This window comes from Schistocerca nitens, chromosome 6, assembly GCF_023898315.1.
Source record: "Schistocerca nitens isolate TAMUIC-IGC-003100 chromosome 6, iqSchNite1.1, whole genome shotgun sequence".
Taxonomy (NCBI): domain Eukaryota; kingdom Metazoa; phylum Arthropoda; class Insecta; order Orthoptera; family Acrididae; genus Schistocerca; species Schistocerca nitens.
The window spans coordinates 35,766,164-35,789,829 of NC_064619.1; the positions used below are offsets into that span (position 1 = coordinate 35,766,164).

At 42.9% G+C, this 23,666-nt stretch overlaps 1 protein-coding gene across 3 annotated transcripts in view; it reads left to right on the top strand.

Moving 5' to 3' along the window:
* Window positions 1–23,666, top strand: part of LOC126263034 (sialin-like) — a 276,453-nt gene that overhangs the window by 32,907 nt on the left and 219,880 nt on the right. For all 3 annotated transcript variants that reach the window (XR_007546802.1, XM_049960003.1, XM_049960002.1), the window contains one exon: window positions 22,731–22,908. Coding sequence is in view for 2 of the 3 variants with exons in the window: in XM_049960003.1 (XP_049815960.1) it covers window positions 22,731–22,908 (178 nt within the window). In the remaining variant the exon portion in view is untranslated. The remainder of the gene's footprint in view (window positions 1–22,730; window positions 22,909–23,666) is intronic.

Genomic DNA, 23,666 nt, shown 5'->3' on the forward strand with positions numbered 1-23,666 from the left:
CTCATTTGCCTGGTGCAATTTAGGAAAACCACGAAAGATCTAAACATAGATGGTGGGACGCGGATTTGAGCTACCGTCCTCCCGAACGCAAGTCCAGTCTGCTAACCTCTGCAACACATCACTGGGTGAGAGGACTAAAGAGTCGCTCCAAAACATTGGTCAAGTGAGCAGCAACTGTGCAATATAGAACGATGGCAGTGAAGAAGTACTTTACATTGGAAACGCGGTCTCGGACATTAATATTTCAAGACGGAAAATTCCGTGAGCATTTATCATCCAAGCTACTTACACACGACACCCAAACACACAAAAAATAATATCCGTGCTAAAATTTTTAAACTGTCATGCCGCCAGCAGCCTACATAATATAAAAAAAAATGAAAAGGACGCTTTAAAAATTTCATGTGCATTTTAGAAGGAAAAAAGAACGTGACACATCAGACCGGTATGTATATACAAAACCTTTGCTAAGGAAGAGTAAACGCATGTTCTTGCGGCGATATCCGAAAGAACAGATACCGTCTTCATCTTACTGGCCAATGATCTTCTTCAGTGCGGATGCGCTCATATTGCTCAAACTCTTACGGGAATCGGTAGCTTGATTACCGCGAGTAATGAGTATGGTCGGTAGGGGTACTACAAATGTAGTGTGTGGACAGTAAGTTGGAAATGTGGATCTCACGGGGAACGTGCCTGAGATAAATTCCTGTAGTCGCACTATCCTCTGTGTCTTCGATGGCTGTCAGATAGAGCGTCTCCCATGTAAACGGGAGATCCTGGTGTCGAGTCCCCCTTCACATTTATCAACGCCTGTAAGCAGCTAATGGTCTGGATTTCATTGTAATTTCAGCTCCTCAGTCACAGTATACCAGGCCGTACTCAGTTGCAATCCACCGTCTTTACTGAGGGTGTTTGCTGTCCGATATTTTGATCTCTGTTGCTTCAGTTATTACGCTATCCCAGAAGCCGTTGGTCCGTATAATAACACAAGTATCGTCGAATGCAATTGTGTGTCCGTTTTCCAGTGCATGCTCCGCTACAACTGAATTTTAGGGATAGCGTAGTAGGAAAAATCTTTCATGTTCTATGCGGCGCTGTTCAATCGTGCGGACAGTCTTACCAGCATAAAACTGCCCACACCCACACGGTATTTCGTAAATAACACGTGTTCTGAACCCTACATCGCCTTTCCCAGGCTTCATTAGTCGCCGAATCTTTGCTGGAGACCTGAAGACTGTGTCGATTTTATGTTTCTTCAAGAGCCGGCTAATCTTCCCTGTTATTGAGCCACACATGTCTAAACGCAATCTTCTCCGTGTCTTCTGCTTTCGGGGATTAGATGAAAGTGCTTGCGAAATTTGTCTGTTGCTGGAACCGTTTTTCTTGTAAACTTTACGTAAATGATTTTCCCAGTGAAACTGCAGAAGAAATTAGTAGAGAAAAGAGCAGCGTTCTTTTAAAATCCAAGCCACCAACACCAATCACGACAAGAGCTGAACGCGATGGCCTGCGTGCTCTCCACAACTATCCTCTCACTGCTGGAGGAAGATACTTACCAAAAACTGCCTCGGGACACAACATCCAGAATAGTGAGGAAGACTTCGGAGCTTCTCAAACGGTCGTCGCTGGAAAGGAATGTTGATAAAAACCTTCTCCCTCAGGCACCCAGACCGCCCACGTTCTACGGTCGCTCTAAGATGCTTAAGAAGGATACACCTTTAATGCCTAAAGTGAGCACTATTGGATAGCCGAATTATAGGCTTGCAAAGCATTTGGCCAGCCGCCTCTCGGCGCGCGTTGGACATTGGGCGCACCATATCAAGAATAAGGCGGACTTCATCGATCGAATTAAATGTCTACGCCTTGGTAAAGGGGATATTATGGTTAGCTGTGATGTGGTTTCTCTGTTCACTTGTGTGCCAATCGAAAACTCTATAGACTTGCTGTCCGAGCTCTTTCACGACGACATCGTGGATTTATTTAAACATATCCTGATGTAATCAAATTTTTTACATAGTGGCAAATGTTTCTACCAAACGGACGGCGTCGCGATTGGGATCCCATTAGCTCCAGTTGAAGCCAACCTCTTTATGGAGCATTCTGAGGACATTGCCTTGGACATGGCTCCTGAATAGCCTAGTTGTTTTTATTGCTACGTCGACGATACATTCGTCATATCGCCTCATGGACATGGAAAGCTGGAAGAATTCCTGGAACGCATCAACAACTTCCACGACCATATAATGTTCACAATGGTAGTAGAGAAGAATTGTTCCTTGCCGTTCCTGGAAATCCTTGTCCGCCGTAAACCCGGTGGGTGTCTCTATCACAGCGTTTACCGCAATCCCACCAAGACGGATCGGTATCTGCACGCCACCAGCCACTACCACCTTGCACAGAACGGTCTGTTCTCAGGACCTTAGTGCATCGAGAGGAAACCGTCTCAGACGTTGTAAACCTACCGAGGGAACTGAGCCACATATGTAAAGTTTTCAAGGGAAACGGTTGCAACAACGGAAAAATTTCGCTAGCAGTTTCATCTAAGCGCAAAAGCAGAAGACCTCCGAAGAAGACACAAAGAAAATTACGTTTTTACCGTTTTGTGAGCTAATAACAGGGAAGATTAGTCGGCGTCTGAAGAAACATAAAATCGACACAGTCTCCAGGCCCCTAGCCAAGATCCGGCAGATAATGAAGTCTGTGAAAGACGATGTAGGCCTAAGAACATATGGAATATACAAAATACTGTTTTGGTATGGGCAGTTTTATGTCGGTCATACGGTCCGCTCAGCTGAACAGCGCGGCATACAACAGGACGGTGTTTCCGTGTACGCTATCCCTAAAATTCAGCTGTAGCGGAGCATGATCTGGAAAACAGACACCGAATTGCATTCGACGATACTTCTATTATTAAACCGACTAACGGCTCCTGGAATAGCGGAATAAATGGTGCAATAGAGATTAAAATCTAGGACACCACCATCAATAAAGACGGTGGAGTGCAGCCGAGTTATATATACTTACAATCAAGCACCCTAGACATGACACAAGTAAATGACTGTAATTTTACTGCTTTGACTTAATTTTTATAATGTTATAATGTTTTTGGTTTCATCTTCTGTTAGTGTGCTGCTGGCATAATGAACGATACTGGATCCAAGACGAAATAAATACATTCACTTCATGCCAATTCAGTCTATGTTATTAAAGCAAAAATGACCTGCATTCAGTACTACTAGACTACTACTTTTTCGCCGTCTTTGGAGAATAATATTTAGTGAATCGAATCATACGCACGCTTTTAGAATTTCATAAATAGGTTTACGCGGTAAATTATGGGTCTTGCGTAGGATAACACTAAAAGTTATTTCAACGTAGGTCGTTCTAGTGTTTGCTAAGCAAACTACAATTATCGATATTCCACGATAAAATAAAAGCACGTCATTTGCTTTGAACGTTCACTCCCGTTGTAGAATCCAAATATTAGTATAGCACAACTGTACCCAGTTGTGATTAATGAGTCATACACTCAGTTATTGTTACATTTCTGCATTTCATGAATTGCAAACCTCTAGTTTTTGCTACACTAAAGGCTAGTTACCAATCTCTGCAGTAAGCTGGGAAAGTCTATTTTGTTCAGATTGGTAATTATGTTTTAACTCTAAAATAATATTCTCGGTGTCTGCTGCAGACAGAACTGACTGATAAAGAACTTTTGTTCTGTTGATAAGATATGCCAGCGTTGGTTTTGAGTGGATGGTACCCGTGATATCTTCTAATCGCTGGAAACATCTGTTGCTTAAAACCTCTCCAGTAAATTTTGATTAAGACTGCAGCTGATTCGCTCGCAGACATCTGTATAGATTCTGGTAAGGGCTCTGCTCCAAGGTCTGTGTAGAATCTGATAAGATATCTGCCGCGAGACAGACTAGCTGTCATGACTTGATCGAGTGATACACCGCGACAACTGCAGTAGCGACCCTGTATGACTTTGTTTCTGTGACTATCTGTTCTTGACTTCGATATCCACAGACTTTATATGCTACTGATAAGTGGAGGAAGTTCAAAATGGTTCAAATGGCTCTGAGCACTATGGGACTTAACATCTGTGGTCATCAGTCCCCTGGAACTTAGAACTACTTAAACCTAACTAACCTGAGGACATCACACACATCCATGCCCGAGGCAGGATTCGAACCTGCGACAGTAGCGGTCGCGCGGTTCCGGACTGAGCGCCTAGAACCGCTAGACCACCGCGGCCGGCAGTGGAGGAAGTGAAAGGTGAAAACAAGACAGCTACAAGCCTACAGCATAATAAATCACAGTTGATCTTCATATTGCACCGGAAGATGATCAGTGAACATTCTCGTGAAACCATCCCTCCCATATCTGTTGATGGATGTCGGTTATTCTGTCAAGAAGAAAAAAACAAAAGAAAATCTCAGCATAGTTATGGATGAGAAGCTAACATCAAACTGTCAAAGGAAGTAGGAAATCTCTCTTACGTCAAACTCAGTGCGAAATTATAAAAAAAAATATTTCCAATAAAAAGAGCACAAAACTTAGTCCAGTCGTTAGCCCTATTGAGTCTTTACTACTCTGACGTAGTCCATCATGGTGCAAACAGTGAAAATTACAGACGTCCCGAGCTGGCCATAAATAGTTGTCTAAGATATGTGTGCAACAATCGGTTACTTAATAAAGCCAGTCCTTCCTATGCCCAGTTATGACGGATGTGACCGGATGGGCAACATGATTTTCACGAGTGCTGAGACTGCCGTGCTGTTTATGGACTTCTTTGTCACTGGCATCCTTAAATACCTCTCTTCACATGCAATACACCTATAACCAGCGATAGCTGTAATACAATATCTGATAACATGCAGCACCTTGGATTTATTTACGCATAACACTAAATATTTCGTCATCTCCTTCCCCATTTTAACCAAACATCTCTGGAACACATTATCAAGTAACCTGTGTCTTAAGAACATGCTGCATTCGGGAGGTGATCAAAACTTAATATGTTGTCATCGGAATAGTTTGCCTCGTGGCATACTGCAGCTGTTTTCCTTGTGTTCAACAGCGGGTAATTAGTTCAAAAATGGTTCAAATAGCTCTGAGCACTGTGGGACTTAACATCTGAGGTGCCGGCCGAAGTGGCCGTGCGGTTAAAGGCGCTGCAGTCTGGAACCGCAAGACCGCTACGGTCCCAGGTTCGAATCCTGCCTCGGGCATGGATGTTTGTGATGTCCGTAGGTTAGTTAGGTTTAACTAGTTCTAAGTTCTAGGGGACTAATGACCTCAGAAGTTGAGTCCCATAGTGCTCAGAGCCATTTGAACCATTTGAACATCTGAGGTCATCAGTCCCCTAGAACTCAGAACTACTTAAACCTAACTAACCAAAGGACATCACACACATCCATGCCCAAGGCAGGATTCGAACCTGCGACAGTAGCGGTCGCGCGGTTCCAGACTGAAGCGCCTAGAACCGCACGGCCACACCGGCTGACGGTAATTAGTTAGTTAATTAGTTACATGTTCCGCACATCCATTCATCATTAAAGTTATTATGTGACACATGTCAACAGGCAAACACTGAAAACCCATAAACATAAGGATATACACTGAAACGCCAAAGAATCTGGTATGTGTATTCAAATAGAGAGTTATGTAAACAGGCAGGATAGGGCGCTGCGGTCGGTAACACCTACGTAAGACAACAAGAGTCTGGCGCAGTTGTTAGTTCGGTTACTGCTGCTACAATGGCAGGTTATCAAGATTTAAGTGAGTTTGAGCCAAGCGTTATAGTCGGCGCATGAGCGATGGGACACAGCATCTCCGAAGTAGCGATGAAGTGGGGATTTTCCCGTTTGACCATTTCGCGAATGGACCATGAATATCAGGAATCCGGTAAAAAAATCAAATCTTCAACATCGCTGCGGCCAAGAACGCGACCAACGACTTAAGAGAATCGTTCAGCGTGACAGAAGTGCAACTCTTCCGCAAACTGCTACAGATTTCAATGCTGCGCCATCAACAAATGTCAGCGTGCGAACCATTCGACGAAACATCATAGATATGAGCTTTCGGAGTCGAGGGCTCACTCGTGTCCCCTTGATGACTGCACGAGACAAAGCTTTACGCCTCGCCTGGACCCGTCAACACCGACATTGGAATGTTGATGGTTGGAAGCATGTTGCCTGGTCGGACGAATTGCGTTTCAAATTGTATCGAGCAGATGGACCTGTACGGGTATGGAGACAACCTCATGAATCCAAAAGCCCTGCATACCAGCAGGGGACTGTCCAAGCTGGTGGAGGCCCTGTAATGGTGCGAGGTGTGTGCATTTAGAGTGATATGGGACCTGATATGTCTAGATACGACTCTGACATGTGTCACGTACGTAAGCATCCAGTCTGACCACCAGCATCCATTCATGTCCATTGTGCATTCCGATGTACTTGGGCAATTCCAACAGGACAATGCGACACCCCACACGACCAGAATTAGCTGAAGAGTGGCTACAGGAACACTCTTCTGAATTTAATCACTTTCGCTGGTCCCCAAACTCCCCAGACATGAACATTATTGAGTATATCTGGGACGCCTAGCGACGTGCTGTTTAGAAGAGATCTCCATCCCCTCGTTCTCTTACGGATTTATGGTGTCAGTTCCGTCCAGCACTACTTCAGACGTTAGTTAGTCTATGTCACGTCGTGCTGCGGCACTTCTGCGTGCTCGCGGGGACCCTACACAATATTAGGCAGGTGTACCAATTTTTTTGTCTCTTCAATGTATATAACGCTGCATGCTGCCATTTGCACTTTTTTCTATAAAAATGACTAATTTTATTTCTATTCAAGAATTCCTGAATGGTATAAAAGGAGTTGTTAAAAAGAAATATGTTTAATCTAGATTTAAAAACACCTATGCTATCTGTTGGACATATTGCGTCCATGGGTAGATTGTCATAGAGTTTTATAGTTTCATATTTGACTCTTTCGTGTGTCAACGCCAAACGTATTTCCTTCTAGTATTGTACTTGTGCCAGTCTCTGTTACTCTCAAGCTCAGATGGATTGTTGATAAAAAAAAATTCATAAGTGAATAAATATACTGTGATGTGATAAAAATTCTCTGCTTCTTAAAGAGAACACCTATGCTATCTGTTGGACATATTACGTCCATGGGTAGATTGTCATAGAGTTTTATAGTTGCATATTTGACTCCTTCGTGTGTCAACGCCAAACGTATTTCCTTCTAGTATTGTACTTGTGTCAGTCTCTGTTACTCTCAAGCTCAGATGGATTGTTGATAAAAAAAAATTCATAAGTGAATAAATATACTGTGATGTGATAAAAAATCTCTGCTTCTTAAAGAGATACCTGCAAGATGTATATGTGTGAACTCCACTCGTAATTTAATTACTTCCTTTTGTGCAATGAATACTTTTTGCTAAAGTAAAGAGTATTATATCACAAGACATCACTGAAAGAAAATATGCAAACTCTGCCAACACACTCACTTCTATATCGTCCGTCCCCGGTAGCTGAGCGGTCAGCGCGACAAAATGTCAATCGTAAGGGCCCGGGTTCGATTCCCGGCTGGGTCGGAGATTTTCTCCGCTCGGGGACTGGTTGTTGTGTTGTCCTATTAGATCGTATTCCCCACTTCTCATCGGTAAGTACACCTAACAATTTAATAATTTTCTACCCTGTTTATTATTTCTTGTTGGTATACCAGGTTAACATGAGGTAGGATATTTTTTGATGTGTCGGCAGCGGGGCCAACACCTTGTAGATCGAAGTGGCTGAAAGTGCACGCTAAACTAACGCAGACGGGCGTGAAGTACTGGAACATGAGACTTATTAATGAATAAGAAGAACAGTACGTAGCTGGAATAATATACTTAACTTTATTCTCTTGTTGGAATACATCTCTTGAATAGTAGTAAGCTATAAGCACTGATACAAATGGCGCCTTGCTAGGTAGTAGCTATGGAATAAGCTGAAGGCTATTCTATCAGTCTCTCGGCAAATGAGAGGAAGACTTGGTAGGTCTGGTCGCAAGCTATGTCGTCCGTACAACTGGGGCGAGGTCATGTCCGTGTCTTGTGACCTGCCATGTGGTGGCGCTAGGATTGCGATTACACAGTGGCGACACGCGGGTCCGACATGTACTACAGGACCGCGGCCGATTTAAGTTACCACCTTGCAAGTGTGGTGTCTAGCGGTGACACCACATTCCTCCCCCGCAAATCGGCGAACGGTCGTGAGATAAGGCTTCCGCCCGCCGTGGGGAGGACCCCATGTTGACGTATGCGATGAGGTGGGGAGCCTAACAACAGGCGAGGCCGTGCCACCCGCACCCGGCCATTCGGTCCGAGGGGAGCTAGGAAACGCCTGCAAACCTAGTCCAGGGTGCACGTCAACATGAGGTGTAGGCGCACGTAATGATACACGAGGGGCCGAAGAGTCGACCTCCATTGCGTCGGGGAAGCCGACGGGCGAAGACGACATCTGGTCCGGAGCGGGCAAGAGGTCCATGGCGGAGGACAGCTGGTCACGGGAAGCGAGCGGCGGCGCGCGACCCAGGGAGGCGCGTGGCGGCTGCAGCGAAGCGTCCACTGCGGGCGGCGCCGGCGGCAGCTGCGGCGGCTGCTGCGGCGGCGGCGGCGCGACGCCATGGGGCAAAATGGAAGGCAGCGTCGGTAACACCTGGGGATGAGGCGAGCCAGTAGATGGGTCCCCAGGGCGCTGACCTGACGGCTCCGTCGCTGAAAGCAGACGGGGAGCGGCAGAACCCAGGCGACGACAGAGGCGCAGCTGATTGAGATGCCGACGCACCTCACCAGAGGCCCCCAAAACCAAATACATCGCGCGGCCGAGGCAGCGAAGAATGCGCCCTGCGAGCCAACGCTGTGAACCGCGATAGTTGCGATAATAGACAACGTCGCCAGGAGCAAAAACAGGAGTCTGCCGCTGCACAGGAACCTGATGTGGCGGATGCAGCAAAGACATCAGGGTGCGATGAGATCGACCATGGAGCAATTCAGCCGGCGAGCGACCATCGCGGGGCTGAGAGCGATACGATGACAAAAAGAGTAACAAAGCGTCCTCCCGAGAATGCGATTCTTTCAATTTCAACATCTGTGACTTGAAAGTCCGGACCAATCGTTCCGCGGCACCGTTGGACTGAGGCGAAAACGGCGCGGATGTCAGATGTTGAATACCATTGGCCTTGCAGAATGACTGAAAGTCGGCGGACATGAATTGTGGGCCATTGTCGGAAACAATAGTCTGCGGAAGACCTTCAATGCAAAAGATAGCAGACAAGGCTTGGATTGTGGCAGAAGACGTCGTGGAAGACATCCGGACAACAAAAGGAAAATTACTGAAAGCATCGACCACAACCAACCATCGAGCATTCCAGAATGGACCAGCAAAATCGATGTGCAAGCGTTGCCAAGGGGAAGTGGCGTTCGGCCATGCAAAGAATTTACGCGGCGGTGCGGATTGGTGTTCGGCACACGCCACGCAAGAGGAGCACATATTCGTAATCGCAGCATCGATTCCGAACCAAGTACAGTGCTGACGAGCAAGTTGTTTCGTACGCACTATACCCCAATGTCCTTGGTGAAGAAGCTTTAAGACAGAGGACTGGAACGAACGTGGGACCACGACACGGGATTGATCATTATCGGAACGCAACAACAAAACACCACGTTGTACAAAAAGTCGCTCCTTGTGAGCAAAAAAACGGCGAACCAAAGGATCCTCGATCCGTGACTTTGACAAGGGCCATTGCGTAGCAACAAAACGCAAAACAGTAGCAAGGACAGGGTCAGCAGCTGTGGCTGTAGCTACACGACGAAAATCAATCGGAAACGATGCGACCACGTCATCGGCTTCCGAATCAATGAACATGCAAGCAAGTTCGGAAGAATCGAATGCTTTATCCTCAGCAACAGGCAAACGGGACAACGCATCAGCGTTTCCGTGCTTAGCAGTGGACCGATACAAGATATCGTAGCGGTACTGCGAGAGAAAAAGTGACCAGCGAATGAATTTCTGCGCTGTACGTGGAGGTACAGGCTGGTGCGGATGAAAAAGCGATGTCAAAGGTTTGTGGTCCGTGATGATGGTAAAGTGACGACCATACAAGAAGTCATGGAACTTGGTAACACCAAACACGAGAGCTAAAGCTTCTTTCTCTATCTGTGAATAATTTCTTTGCGCAGATGAGAGCAATTTGGACGCAAAGGCAATAGGGCGATCATGCGAGCCATCTTTGTGCGCAAGCACAGCACCGATCCCGAAATCCGATGCATCTACCATCAACAAAAGGGGTTTTCGGGGATCGAATGGCGTAAGGCAAGTATTTGAAAGTAACGCCGATTTCAACTGGCGAAAGGCGCGTTCGCATTCCGTCGTCCAGACGAACGGAACACCTTTACGGCGTAAGCGATGAAGCGGAGCTGAAATGGAAGAAGCATTGCGCAAAAATTTATGATAATAATTTATTTTACCCAACACACTCTGTAGCTGTTTCAAATTCTGCGGAGCAGGTAAGTCCTGTATGGCACGGAGGTGCTCTGGACTCGGATGTATACCTTGGGCATTTATGACATGCCCCAGGTAGGGTAAGTCCCGAGCAAAGAACACACATTTGTCCTTTCTCAAGCGAAGACCATTCTGACGCAATACCTGAAATAATGTTCGGAGATTTTGCAAATGTTCGGCTTCTGTCTGTCCGGAGATCACAATATCGTCCAGATAGTTCGCAGCAGTAGGGACCGACGCACAAATAGTTTGTAAATATTGCTGAAACAATGCAGGGGCGGATGCACACCCGAATGGCAGTCTTTTGAAGCGATACAAGCCAAGATGCGTGTTTACCACCAAGACGCGCTGGGAGTCTTCGTCCACAGGTATCTGCAAGTACGCATCTGCTAGGTCCAATTTTGAAAAATATTTTCCCGGGCACAGTTTGTCAAAAAGATCTTCCGGGCGGGGCAAAGGAAAAGTAGCAGTCACAAGTTGTGGATTCACAGTGGCCTTGAAGTCCACACAAAGTCTCAATTTTCCGGAAGGTTTTGGCAAAATTACTCAGGGCGAGGCCCAGAGAGAAGCCGGCACTCGTTCAATTACACCTTGAGATTCTAAATCGGCCAATGTTCTTGCGACCTCATCACGCAATGCGTGGGGAACATTGCGCGCTCTGAAAAATTTCGGTTGCGCGTTGCCTTTCAATTCCAAATGTGCAGCAGAGTTCTTAGCGCAACCAAGGCCCGGTGCAAAAATGTCTGCAAATTCTTCACAAAGACTAGAAACACTGGCGGAAGGCACAGTCTGATTCACTGATAGGACCTGATTTACTATAGACAAATTAAACAATTGAAACAAATCTAAGCCAAACAAGTTCACTGCAGTAGAAGAACGAAGAACGTAAAATGACACAAGTTTTGTTTGTCCCTTGTATGTTGCAAGAAGGCTGCACTGTCCTAACACAGGTATATGCTGTCCTGAGTAACTATGTAACTTAACATTTGCGGCACGCAATGGCAGTTTGCCCAGTTGTTTGTACGTGTCGTGATTGAGCAATGAAACAGCAGCTCCGGTATCGAGCTGGAATGGGATCACTTTGCCTTCAAAGTCTAAGTCCACAAAAAGTTTATTGTCCTGCTGACGACAAGAGCGACTGCCACGTGCAAATTGAACTGATACAGGTACAGAAGCACTTGCGACTTTACGGGATTTCCTGCGACGTCGACACACACTTTGGGTGGGACGAACACAGTCACTGTTAGCTAAAGTGTCACTGGACGGGTGGGAATGAACTACATTAATGTCCATGGGCGAAGGTCCACGAGCCTGATTGTCCTGGGTTCGATTCCGGCGCGAAGCAAAAGGCCTGGAATTATTGCGATTGTCTGATCTAAGCTTTTTCTGGCAAACACTTTGAACATGTCCCTTCTTTTGACAGTAAAAGCAAATAGCTTGGCGTGACGGGCAATTTTCACGCGAATGTCTAGTTGCACACCGCGGGCATGATTTCACTGCAGTTGCTTGCTTACGCGGCGCACGTGTTTGCGAGCGCGGCTGCGACGGGCGCGAGGGCCGCTTAGCGTCCCGTGCAGCGGGCCCGGCGGGCCGATTAATGTGACACACTGCTGGCGAAGTTTCAAATGAGTCCTGAGCAAAGTCAAGTGTGTCTTGCCTATCCAATATGTCTATCACTTGTTGAAGGGAGGGATTTACGAGTTTCAAAATCTGTTCCCGTATGCGAACATCAGAAACGTTCTGTGCTATTGCATCACGCACCATAGTATCTGAATATGGGAGGCCACATTCACATTCAAAGGCGCACTCCCTAGTAAGTCCTTGCAAAGTTGCAACCCACTCCCTATTAGTCTGACCGGCCGTACGTTTTGTACGAAAGAACGTATACCGTTTTGCAACTACATTGACTGTTTCTTTGAAATAGGCATCTAAAGCAGACAAAATTTCTTCGTAGGACAGAGTTGCTACGTCGCGTCGGGGAAACAATTTCACTATCACCCGGTAGGTAGACACACCGACACAAGAAAGCAAAAACGGCTGCCGCTCTTTACCTTGTATTCTGTATGCGGCGAGATGAAACTGGAACTGGCTGGCCCACTCAGTCCAGGTTTCGCACTCGGCCTCAAAGGGCCTAAATGGCGGTGCGACAGCGTTGTGTGGCTGCGGTAGCGATGAAGCGGCGGCTGCCGCATCGGTTTGCAGCGCACGTTGACCCTGGACGAGCTGTCCAAGGGCTTCCAATAACGCCTGCGTCTGCTGATTCTGCAAGCGAAAAAATTCGGACAGTACATCTGGAGATTGTGGCGAAGCCATGACACAAGCAAATCAGAGCACAAAAAGGGAAAAAGAACAAATCAGTCCAAAGCATAAAAAACACTATCCCTCGTCGCCATGTGATGTGTCGGCAGCGGGGCCAACACCTTGTAGATCGAAGTGGCTGAAAGTGCACGCTAAACTAACGCAGACGGGCGTGAAGTACTGGAACATGAGACTTATTAATGAATAAGAAGAAAAGTACGTAGCTGGAATAATATACTTAACTTTATTCTCTTGTTGGAATACATCTCTTGAATAGTAGTAAGCTATAAGCACTGATACAAATGGCGCCTTGCTAGTTAGTAGCTATGGAATAAGCTGAAGGCTATTCTATCAGTCTCTCGGCAAATGAGAGGAAGACTTGGTAGGTCTGGTCGCAAGCTATGTCGTCCGTACAACTGGGGCGAGGTCTAGTCCGTGTATTGTGACCTGCCATGTGGTGGCGCTAGGATTGCGATTACACAGTGGCGACACGCGGGTCCGACATGTACTACAGGACCGCGGCCGATTTAAGTTACCACCTAGCAAGTGTGGTGTCTAGCGGTGACACCACAGATTCTGCAAGCGAAAAAATTCGGACAGTACATCTGGAGATTGTGGCGAAGCCATGACACAAGCAAATCAGAGCACAAAAAGGGAAAAAGAACAAATCAGTCCAAAGCATAAAAAACACTATCCCTCGTCGCCATGTGATGTGTCGGCAGCGGGGCCAACACCTTGTAGATCGAAGTGGCTGAAAGTGCACGCTAAACTAACGCAGACGGGCGTGAAGTACTGGAACATGAGACTTATTAATGAATAAGAAGAAAAGTACGTAGCTGGAATAATATACTTAACTTTATTCTCTTGTTGGAATACATCTCTTGAATAGTAGTAAGCTATAAGCACTGATACAAATGGCGCCTTGCTAGGTAGTAGCTATGGAATAAGCTGAAGGCTATTCTATCAGTCTCTCGGCAAATGAGAGGAAGACTTGGTAGGTCTGGTCGCAAGCTATGTCGTCCGTACAACTGGGGCGAGGTCATGTCCGTGTCTTGTGACCTGCCATGTGGTGGCGCTAGGATTGCGATTACACAGTGGCGACACGCGGGTCCGACATGTACTACAGGACCGCGGCCGATTTAAGTTACCACCTTGCAAGTGTGGTGTCTAGCGGGACACCACATTTTTGATAGTACGAAACCGGATGAGCTCTGTTTTTTCAAAGTTTAGAGCTATCCCATTTGTGCAAAACCAGTCAGTAAGTTTCACAAAAACATCTTTTACTATTTTGTCTGTTGCTTCTTGCTCGGGGCTTCACAATAATGCTTGCGTCAACTGCAGGCATGACTAATTCTGCTGCCTGATTTGAATAAAATGGCAGATCATTAACACAAAGTAAGAAAAGTAGTGCTACAATGATCGAACCTTGTCGGACTCTCATTGTAACTTTTCCCCATGAACATGATGTGTCATCCCTTTTTGTATTACTCGAACAACATAGGGTAATTTTCTGCATCACGTTTCTTAACTGATAATTAAACCAGGCATATGCTGAACTACGTGTTCCATAAAAATTTAACTTCTTTCGATAAATTACAGATGATCCATCTGGCGATATTTTATCATTTAGAGATTTTATGTTTTCAGTAAATACAGAAATAACTGACTCACCAGAGGAGCCCTTTTTTTATACGAACTGTAACTGGCTAAGTATCCCATTGTTATACGGGTGGGTGACAACCCTGGAGAACGTCACCTTCTCAGAAGTATTAGGAAATGATGTAAGGACTGGCACTGTGCGGTAGTTACTGACACCTGTGGAGGCATCCTTCTTAAAGAGAGGGCAAATTGTGGCGTATTTCAGTCTGTCTGAAAAAACACAAGTGACTAAGAACATTACATGTCGTAGGACCACAACATTTTAGTGTCTTCTAGGAGATATTAGCCACGCCATACGAACTTTTACTTTTTAGAGGCATGATGATCTTCCTTATTTCGGATGGAAATGCAAGAACAATTATTATTTCAGTAAATGTTCTCCCTATTGCTTCTTTGGTGAACTATTTTATCTTCTGAACTATTTGCACCAATTTTCATGCCTATTGTTTTAAAGTAATTGTTAAAAATATCTGCTACACATGAATTATCTTTTATGATGCTCCTGTTCTCTTTAACGGAAATAATGTTATCTTGTATGCTTCCTTGCACAGTCTCCCTCTTAACAATGGTCCATGTTGATTTGAGTTTACTGTCTGATTTGTTAATTTCAGACAAGTTGTGCATACTCTTGGATTTTTTATAACTTTCCTTAATATTTTACAGCGCTGTTTATAATATGAAACTATTTCTGAGTCATACCGTCAGACTTCAAGAAGAATATAATAATTCCAATCCCACAGAAAGCAGGTGTTCACAGATGTAAAAATTACCGAACTATCAGTTTAATAAGTCACAGCTGCAAAACACTAGCGCGAATTCTTTACAGACGAATGGAAAAACTGGTAGAAGCCGACCTCGGGGAAGATCAGTTTGGATTCCGTAGAAATGTTGAGGCAATACTGACCTTACGACTTATCTTAGAAAACAGATTAAGGAAAGGCAAAGCAACGTTTCTAGCATTTGTAGACTTAGAGAAAGATTTTGACAATGTTGACTGGAATACTCTCTTTCAAATTCTAAAGGTGGCAGGGGTAAAATACAGGGAGCGAAAGGCTATTTACAATTTGTACAGAAACCAGATGGCAGTTATAAGAGTCGAGGGACATGAAAGGGAAGCAGTGGTTGGGAAGGGAGTAAGACAGGGTTGTAGCCTCTCCCCGATGTTATTCAATCTGTGTATTGAGCAAGCAGTAAAGAAAACAAAAGAAAAATTCGGAGTAGGTATTAAAAGTTGTGGCATAACTTGACAAGAGGAAGGGACCGGTTGGTAGGACATGTTCTGAGGCATCAGGGGATCACAAATTTAGCATTGGAGGGCAGCGTGTAGGGTAAAAATCGTAGAGGGAGACCAAGAGATGAATACACTAAGCAGATTCAGAGGGATGTAGGTTGCAGTAAGTACTGGGAGATGAAGGAGTTTGCACAGGATAGAGTAGCATGGAGAGCTGCATCAAACCAGTCTCAGGACTGAAGACCACAACAACAACAACTTATTCTGGGTATTACGTGCAAGCCTCTGTATCTGTAGTGATCCAAGGCTTCTCTAATGTGAAACTAATCTGCGTTAGTAACGGTTTGCGCTCCAAAATAAAAACCTGCACATGCTGCCCACTCGTCACCACAATAAACAGGTTTTCAATTTTTGCAATATTCCATTAATGATTTGGCCACTGCGAATAATGGGAACACCACCACACTAAAACAGAATCTTAGCATAGTTCAGATTATTTTTATGAAATATGGGACAGTGTCTTGAGGAGGGTACAAGATGAACATCAACAAAAGCAAAACGAGGATAATGGAATGTAGTCGAATGAAATGAAATGAAATGATCGTATGGCATTTTTGGCCGGGAGGCCCCTTGCGGGGAAGTTCGGCCGCCGTATCGCAAGTCCTTTTTAGTTGACGCCACTTCGGCGACTTGCACGTCAATGATGATGAAATGATGATGATGAACGCACAACACCTAGTCATCACGAGATAGAGAAAATCTCTGACCCCGCCGGGAATCGAACCCGGGACCCCGTGCGCAGGAAGCGAGAACGCTACCGCAAGACCACGAGCTGCGGACTGTAGTCGAATTAAATCGGGTGATGCTGAGGGGATTAGATTAGGAAATGAGACACTTAAAGTAGTAAAGGAGTTTTGCTATTTACGGAGCAAAATAACTGATGATGGTCGAAGTAGAGAGGATATAAAATGTAAACTGGCAATAGCAAAGAAAACGTTTCTGAAGAAGAAAATTTTTTTAACATCGAGTATAGATTTAAATGTCAGGATGTCGTTTCTGAAAGTATTTGTATGGAGTGTAGCCATGTATGGAAGTGAAACATGGACGATAAATAGTTTGGACAAGAAGAGAATAGAAGCTTTCGAAATTTGGTGCTACAGAAGAATGCTGAAGATTAGATGGGTAGATCACATAACTAATGAGGAGGTATTGAATAGGATTTGGGAGAAGAGGAGATTGTGGCACAACTTCACAAGAAGAAGGGATCGGTTGGTAGGACATATTCTGAGGCATCGAGGGATTACCAATTTATTACTGGAGGGCATTGTGGAGGGTAAAAATCGTAGAGGAAGACCAAGAGATGAATACACTAAGCAGATTCAGAAGGATGTAGGCTGCAGTAGGTACTGAGAGATGAAGAAGCTTGCACGGGATAGAGTAGCATGGAGAGCTGCATCAAACCAGTCTCATGACTGAAGACCACAACAACAACAACAACATGGATCACCTAATCATGGGAAAAGTTATAGTAAGTAGGGTTCATAAATGGAAGCCGATATCACAAAACTAATCATTTGTTCAAATTCAAAACCAGCATGGAATATTATTACAATACTACACTCGAAAAACAAAACCACAGGAAACCAACATGAAATACTGAAGCTAGTTAAGTGAGACTTCGGTGGATACTGTTAGGAATGCTTAAATAACAACAAAATCATAATTGAAACTTCCTGGCAGATTAAAACTGTTTGCCCGACCGAGACTCGAACTCGGGACCTTTGCCTAATTCCTCATCTGCCCAACTCGCGTTTTCAAACAACCAAAACAAGTAACCCAATGAACTTCGCATCCACGGTGCACAAATAATCAAGTAAACTGAGAGCTGCCCAGACTGCAAGCCTTATGCTAAAACAAAAAGCGGAAATTACATCCTCGAACTGCACTGTCAACACGGGATGACAGTCAGGAAGTGATTAATATTCGGCTTGGGACGACAACCAGTAAAATAATGACAGGAATATCAAGATCTCTGTTCTCAACCCACATTCTGTTGGAAGGGCGTCAGCATGCTTATACCCAAGTGACCGAATAAAACTGTAACGTTTGGTGAAAACAGAGGGGAATGCTGCAGGAATTTCCCTTATATGGCGTACAAATACACATAAAGAATTTCTAAGGTTGATACCGAGTCTAAACTAAGCTTTTCTATTGGTTGACGAAGAATGTGCAGTGTCTAGGAGGAGAGGCAATGTAGGGGATTGGACGAAAACAAATATTATTTTGAGAGGATCGAAATTTCTCATTTTTCATGGGAATGGGATGACATGATTCTTGTTGAAATCCACATTGAATACATACTTGTTACATCTCAAGTGGTACTTTGCGGTCTAAGGCACCCCTGCGACCTTACGTAAAGGATTAATGCCCTAAACCTGCAACTTCAGAACACAGCCAGCAGGCCTCGGAACCTTCCCAGACGTACCACCGAACACTGCTCAGTAGAAATTAGTGGTAATCCTGGAATCTGCTTCCTTGCCTGAAAACCTTTCAGCCACCACCCAACAGTGTGCTTTGCCCGCTTATTTATCAAATATATGTAACTCAGTTGATACAAATCGTGAAGCGATCCGTGTTAGTCACCTTGCATCACCTCCTAATCCCGTCAAAAAAAAAAAAGGGCAATGTTAATCTACTTCTGTCTGGCCCATTCCTTCATCACCTGGTTTTGGCATTGCCGAAAAATTGACCGATCATACAACTGTAGGAGAAAAAGAAACGTAACAGCCTTTCTTAATGTAAAAGAAAGGAAATTTATGTAAGCCATGCCTCATGGTTACGTAAATGACAGTAACAAACTAATTCTACGATACAATGAAAATTTTAATCCCACATAAACTTGAAATTAAAAATTAGTTACTTTCACCTGTTTGACATTGATGCTTGATATATTAGGGTTATTGACAAAAGACTTTAGAGCTAACAAATTTACCTGTGAGACGTCACAGTTCTTTGATGAGAAAACATATTTCACTATCATTTATGAGTTGACAGGTTATCTCAGATATAAAAACGTCTGCATGAAATGAAAAGGATGTGAACAAATACTTATAACTAAACAAAATTCACTCTGTGAAAGTGCAACTTCGGCAGAACTTAATTACAACATGGCAATATGAGCTTTTTTATTTTCTGTGTACTGCAAGTAACAGAATGAGACGACAATATGTAACAAATGGTAAAACTTACGTCTAAAATTTGCGCACTGATTAGTGGCAAAGGTGTTAACGCAAGAAAAAACTTGCAGATAAGTGCACAACTTCACAAAAGTTATTATTTATTAAAATGACAAGCCAGCGCAATGGCAAACTTTAATTTCATGTTTAAGATTTACATTTTATTTATTTAAGGCAAAGGAGTAAGTTCAAGAAAAACTTACAGCTACGTATGACTGAAAAAATTGTTTAGCAGGATGATAAGCCAACATAATTTCAAAATTAAAATAAAAACTTACAGTTAAGACTTTACTTGTGTGAGAATTGAGAAAGATGTTTCTGCAGGAAAAGACTTACAACTAGATATACAAGCCTATCAAATGAAACTGATGCCAGCATGACAGGAAGCACAATAATCCATCAACGTTTTCATGAAAATTTATCATTTGACCAGTGAGGACCTCTATATTGTATCAATATCAAGTTTTACATTTGCCAATATTAACTCACACGCATACGCTTCTGTATCCTATTCTACAGAGAATTTATTTATTTCTACATTTTTGTATTTATATTTCTTTTTTATGAATACAAAAATTCCAGATTTATCCATATCCGATCTACCTGGATGTGCAGCTAATTTATAAACATTTACATCAAGATTTTCTATCCCTGTCGTTATGTGGTATTCAGACAGACAAATGACATCAGTTTCAGTCCAAACTACTAAAACCTTGCAAACGAAGTAACAGCTCACATACTTTATTTTTAACTTCTAATATTCTCATGAAATTAGTTAATTTCACTTACTACTTAAGACGAACTGGAAGTCTCTGTTAGTTTAACTTCCTTTAATACTACCTGTCTGAATTTGACCTAAAGTAGGTGTCCACCTGATCCCAATAACCACAATGATTTACCTTTGCGTGCTGGTGGACCCTCCTTATGGTTCCTGCTAGTAGATATGCTACATTTTCTATCACACTGTCAACACTATGCCAGCTTTCCTCGTCCCTATATATTTGTGTTTATTTTTTTCTACCATCTCGTAGGTTAACTTCACTCCATTATTTCTCAGTCTTCCCTCAATGAGTCAGCTTCTCTAGATTTTAATTCTTCTGTGTTGCTAACTTACAGTTTTTTTTGTTATTTCATTACTCCTATGTGACAGGAATGTTATATTACGAAAAAATTATTTCACACAACGGTAACAAGGCTGGCACTATGTAACACCGCATATTCATTAGTATATCTATTACTTTTATTTTCTTTCCCACAACAGAGATTACGTTGTCGGATTTAGTTAAGTCTACTTCACGTTACTTCTAGCTTCCTCAAGTGTAGGCTTGGTGACTTATTGTTATTTTTTATTCGTTTGTCCTACTGAGGACCACATGAAATAACTTACGTATTCTTTCTTCTCTCCTCTCTCTCGTTCCAGTAGTTCTTCAATGTTTCCCTCGGTTTTCCTTTCTTTCTTCTGTCCATATTATTATTATTATTATTATTATTATTTATTGTTATTATTATTATATTCCTTTATCAGACGTTATGTCTGGTTAAAAATGGAAAGTTTTGCGGACCTTGACCAAGCGTGACTTCCTTTTAACTGTGTGGTATATGTTACATTGCATTTAGGAACTTTTGGGTAATTGAACATGTATCAATAATTACAGATTTCTGTAGTTGTATATATACATTTGGATGTAGCTGTATTGCGTTGATGTACTGGTGGGTATTGTGTGGTATGACTCCTATAGTTGATATTATAATTGGTACAATGTCAACTTTATCCAGATGCCACATGTCCTTGAATTCATCAGCCAGTTGGATGTATTTTTCAATTTTTTCTCCTGTTTTCTTCTGTATTGGGTATGGATATTTCGATTAGTTGTGTTAATTTCTTCTTTTTATTGGTGGGTATGACGTCAGGTTGGTTATGTGATGTTGTTTTATCTGTTATAATGGTTCTGTTCCAGTATAATTTGTATTCATCATTCTCCAGTACATTTTGTGGTGCATACTTGTATGTGGGAACATGTTGTCTTATTAGTTTATGTTGTATGGCAAGTTGTTGACGTATTATTTTTGCTACATTGTCGTTTCTTCTGGGGTATTCTGTATTTGCCAGTATTGTACATCCGCTTATGATGTGATCTACTGTTTCTATTTGTTGTTTGCGAAGTCTGCGTTTATCTGTTGTGGTATTGAGATCTTCAATAATGTGCTTGCTGTAATATCTGGTGTTTATTGTTTGATCCTGTATAGCAATCATGAATTTTTCCGTCTCACTGTATGTATTGCCTTTTCTTAGCCATGTGTTGGATGCGTCTTGATTGATGTGTGGCTGTGTTAGATGATACGGGTGCTTGCCATGTAGTGTTTTCTTTTTCCAATTTACTTTCTTTGTATGTGTTGATGTTATGTGATCTAAAGGGTTGTAGAAGTGGTTATGAAATTGCAGTGGTGTAGCTGATGTATTTATATGAGTGATTGCTTTGTGTACTTTGCTAGTTTCTGCTCGTTCTAGAAAGAATTTTTTTAAATTGTCTACCTGTCCATAATGTAGGTTTTTTATGTCGATAAATCCCCTTCCTCCTTCCTTTCTGCTTAATGTGAATCTTTCTGTTGCTGAATGTGTGTGATGTATTCTATATTTGTGGCATTGTGATCGTGTAAGTGTATTGAGTGCTTCTAGGTCTGTGTTACTCCATTTCACTACGCCAAATGAGTAGGTCAATATTGGTATATCATAAGAATTTATAGCTTTTGTCTTGTTTCTTGCTGTCAGTTCTGTTTTCAGTATTTTTGTTAGTCTTTGTATATATTTTTTTTAGATCTTCTTTAATATTTGTATTATCTATTCCTATTTTTTGTCTGTAACCTAGATATTTATAGGCATCTGTTTTTTCCATCGCTTCTATGCAGTCGCTGTGGTTATCCAATATGTAATCTTCTTGTTTAGTGTGTTTTCCCTTCACTATGCTATTTTTCTTACATTTGTCTGTTCCAAAAGCCAAATTTATATCATTGCTGCATACTTCTGTTATCTTTAGTAATTGGTTGAGTTGTTGATTTGTTGCTGCCAGTAGTTTTATATCATCCATGTATAGCAAATCTGTGATTTTGTGTTGGTATGTTCCAATAATATTGTATCCATAATTTGTATTATTTAGCATGTAGGATAGTGGGTTCAGAGCAAGGCAGAACCAGAAAGCACTTAACGAGTCTCCTTGGTATATTCCGCGCCTAATCTTTATTGGCTGTGATGTGATATTATTTGAATTTGTTTAGATATTAAGTGTGGTTTTCCAATTTTTCATTACTATGTTTAGGAACTGTATCAATTTAGGATCTACTTTGTATATTTCCAATATTTGTAGTAACCATGAGTGGGGTACACTATCAAAAGCTTTTTGGTAATCAAAGTATGCGTAGTGTAGCGACCTTTGTTTAGTTTTAGCTTGATATGTCACCTCTGCATCTATTATCAGTTGCTCTTTACATCCACGTGCTCCTTTGCAACAGGCTTTTTGTTCTTCATTTATAATTTTGTTCTGTATTGTATGTGTCATTATTATTATTATTATTATTATTAGTATTGTTATTATTATTATGTACAGATCAAGTAGTATGCACATGCTAATGTTAACCCTCTAAGCGTGTCTGGTTAAGTGTATGCGAGGGCCTGATGATCATAATGTTACCAGGTAAAATAAATGGACAAGTAGACTAAATAAAATAACACGTGGTCTTGCTCTAGTGAGGAGATGCCAGAGGTCCCACTCTGGAAGGTCTGGAGACGGCGGCGGTACGTGGTCACGCTGCTGACCTTCCTAGGATTCTTCAACCTCTACACCCTCCGGATCAACGTCAGCGTCGTCATTGTCGACATGACGGAGAACAAGACGCACACAGTCAGCAATGGGACGGTTGTTCGGGTAGGAACTTCTCGTAACTTCTAAATGGCATTATGCACAGGAATATGCCTTGCGACCACATTTATTAATTTGTTCTGTAATGTAAGTACCATAAGGAGCTCTACCATCCTTCTAAACAGTCACTGATTTCATCCTGAATAATCAATATTGTGCCACTGTCTTCCGAAAAGACGTCTGTTCTGCTCGAGGTCTGGATTACAAGACATAGAGGCAACTGTGCTCCGCACCGCAGAACACTCCAGCGTCCACACACGTGACCTGTATCCCACGCACGCTATTGGCTAAAACCAGTGGCGTGAATTCGCTAGCAGTTTCAGCAGAGGTCTCAGGGCGTCTCTTGTCAGCTGCTTTAACTGGACAGAACTGCCTCGGTTTTGCAAGACTTGTGTCACTTAGGTACACCGTAAGTTACTCTGGGAGAAAACTTGTTAAGATTTCACTTGGCCTTTGAAATAAATTTTTCAAACCAATTCCTTATAATATTCCTTGACTGACTGCCACCCTGTACAATACCTTACTCTGAAGTGTTTAAATCAAAATAAATAATATCTTGCCATGAAAAGGTTGTGATAAAAAACGATCGATAAATTGTTCATTCCATTAACGATAATCTATGGGACGCTTTCCTAGGTCACTTCTTCTCAGCATTGTGCAGTTGCGACGAGATTCCCATTACAGATCAACATTCGTCACCTGTTTCAATCCAGTGCCCCTTAAGGATGTAGGATCCCACTATGAACATCTTGAATGAGTGTATC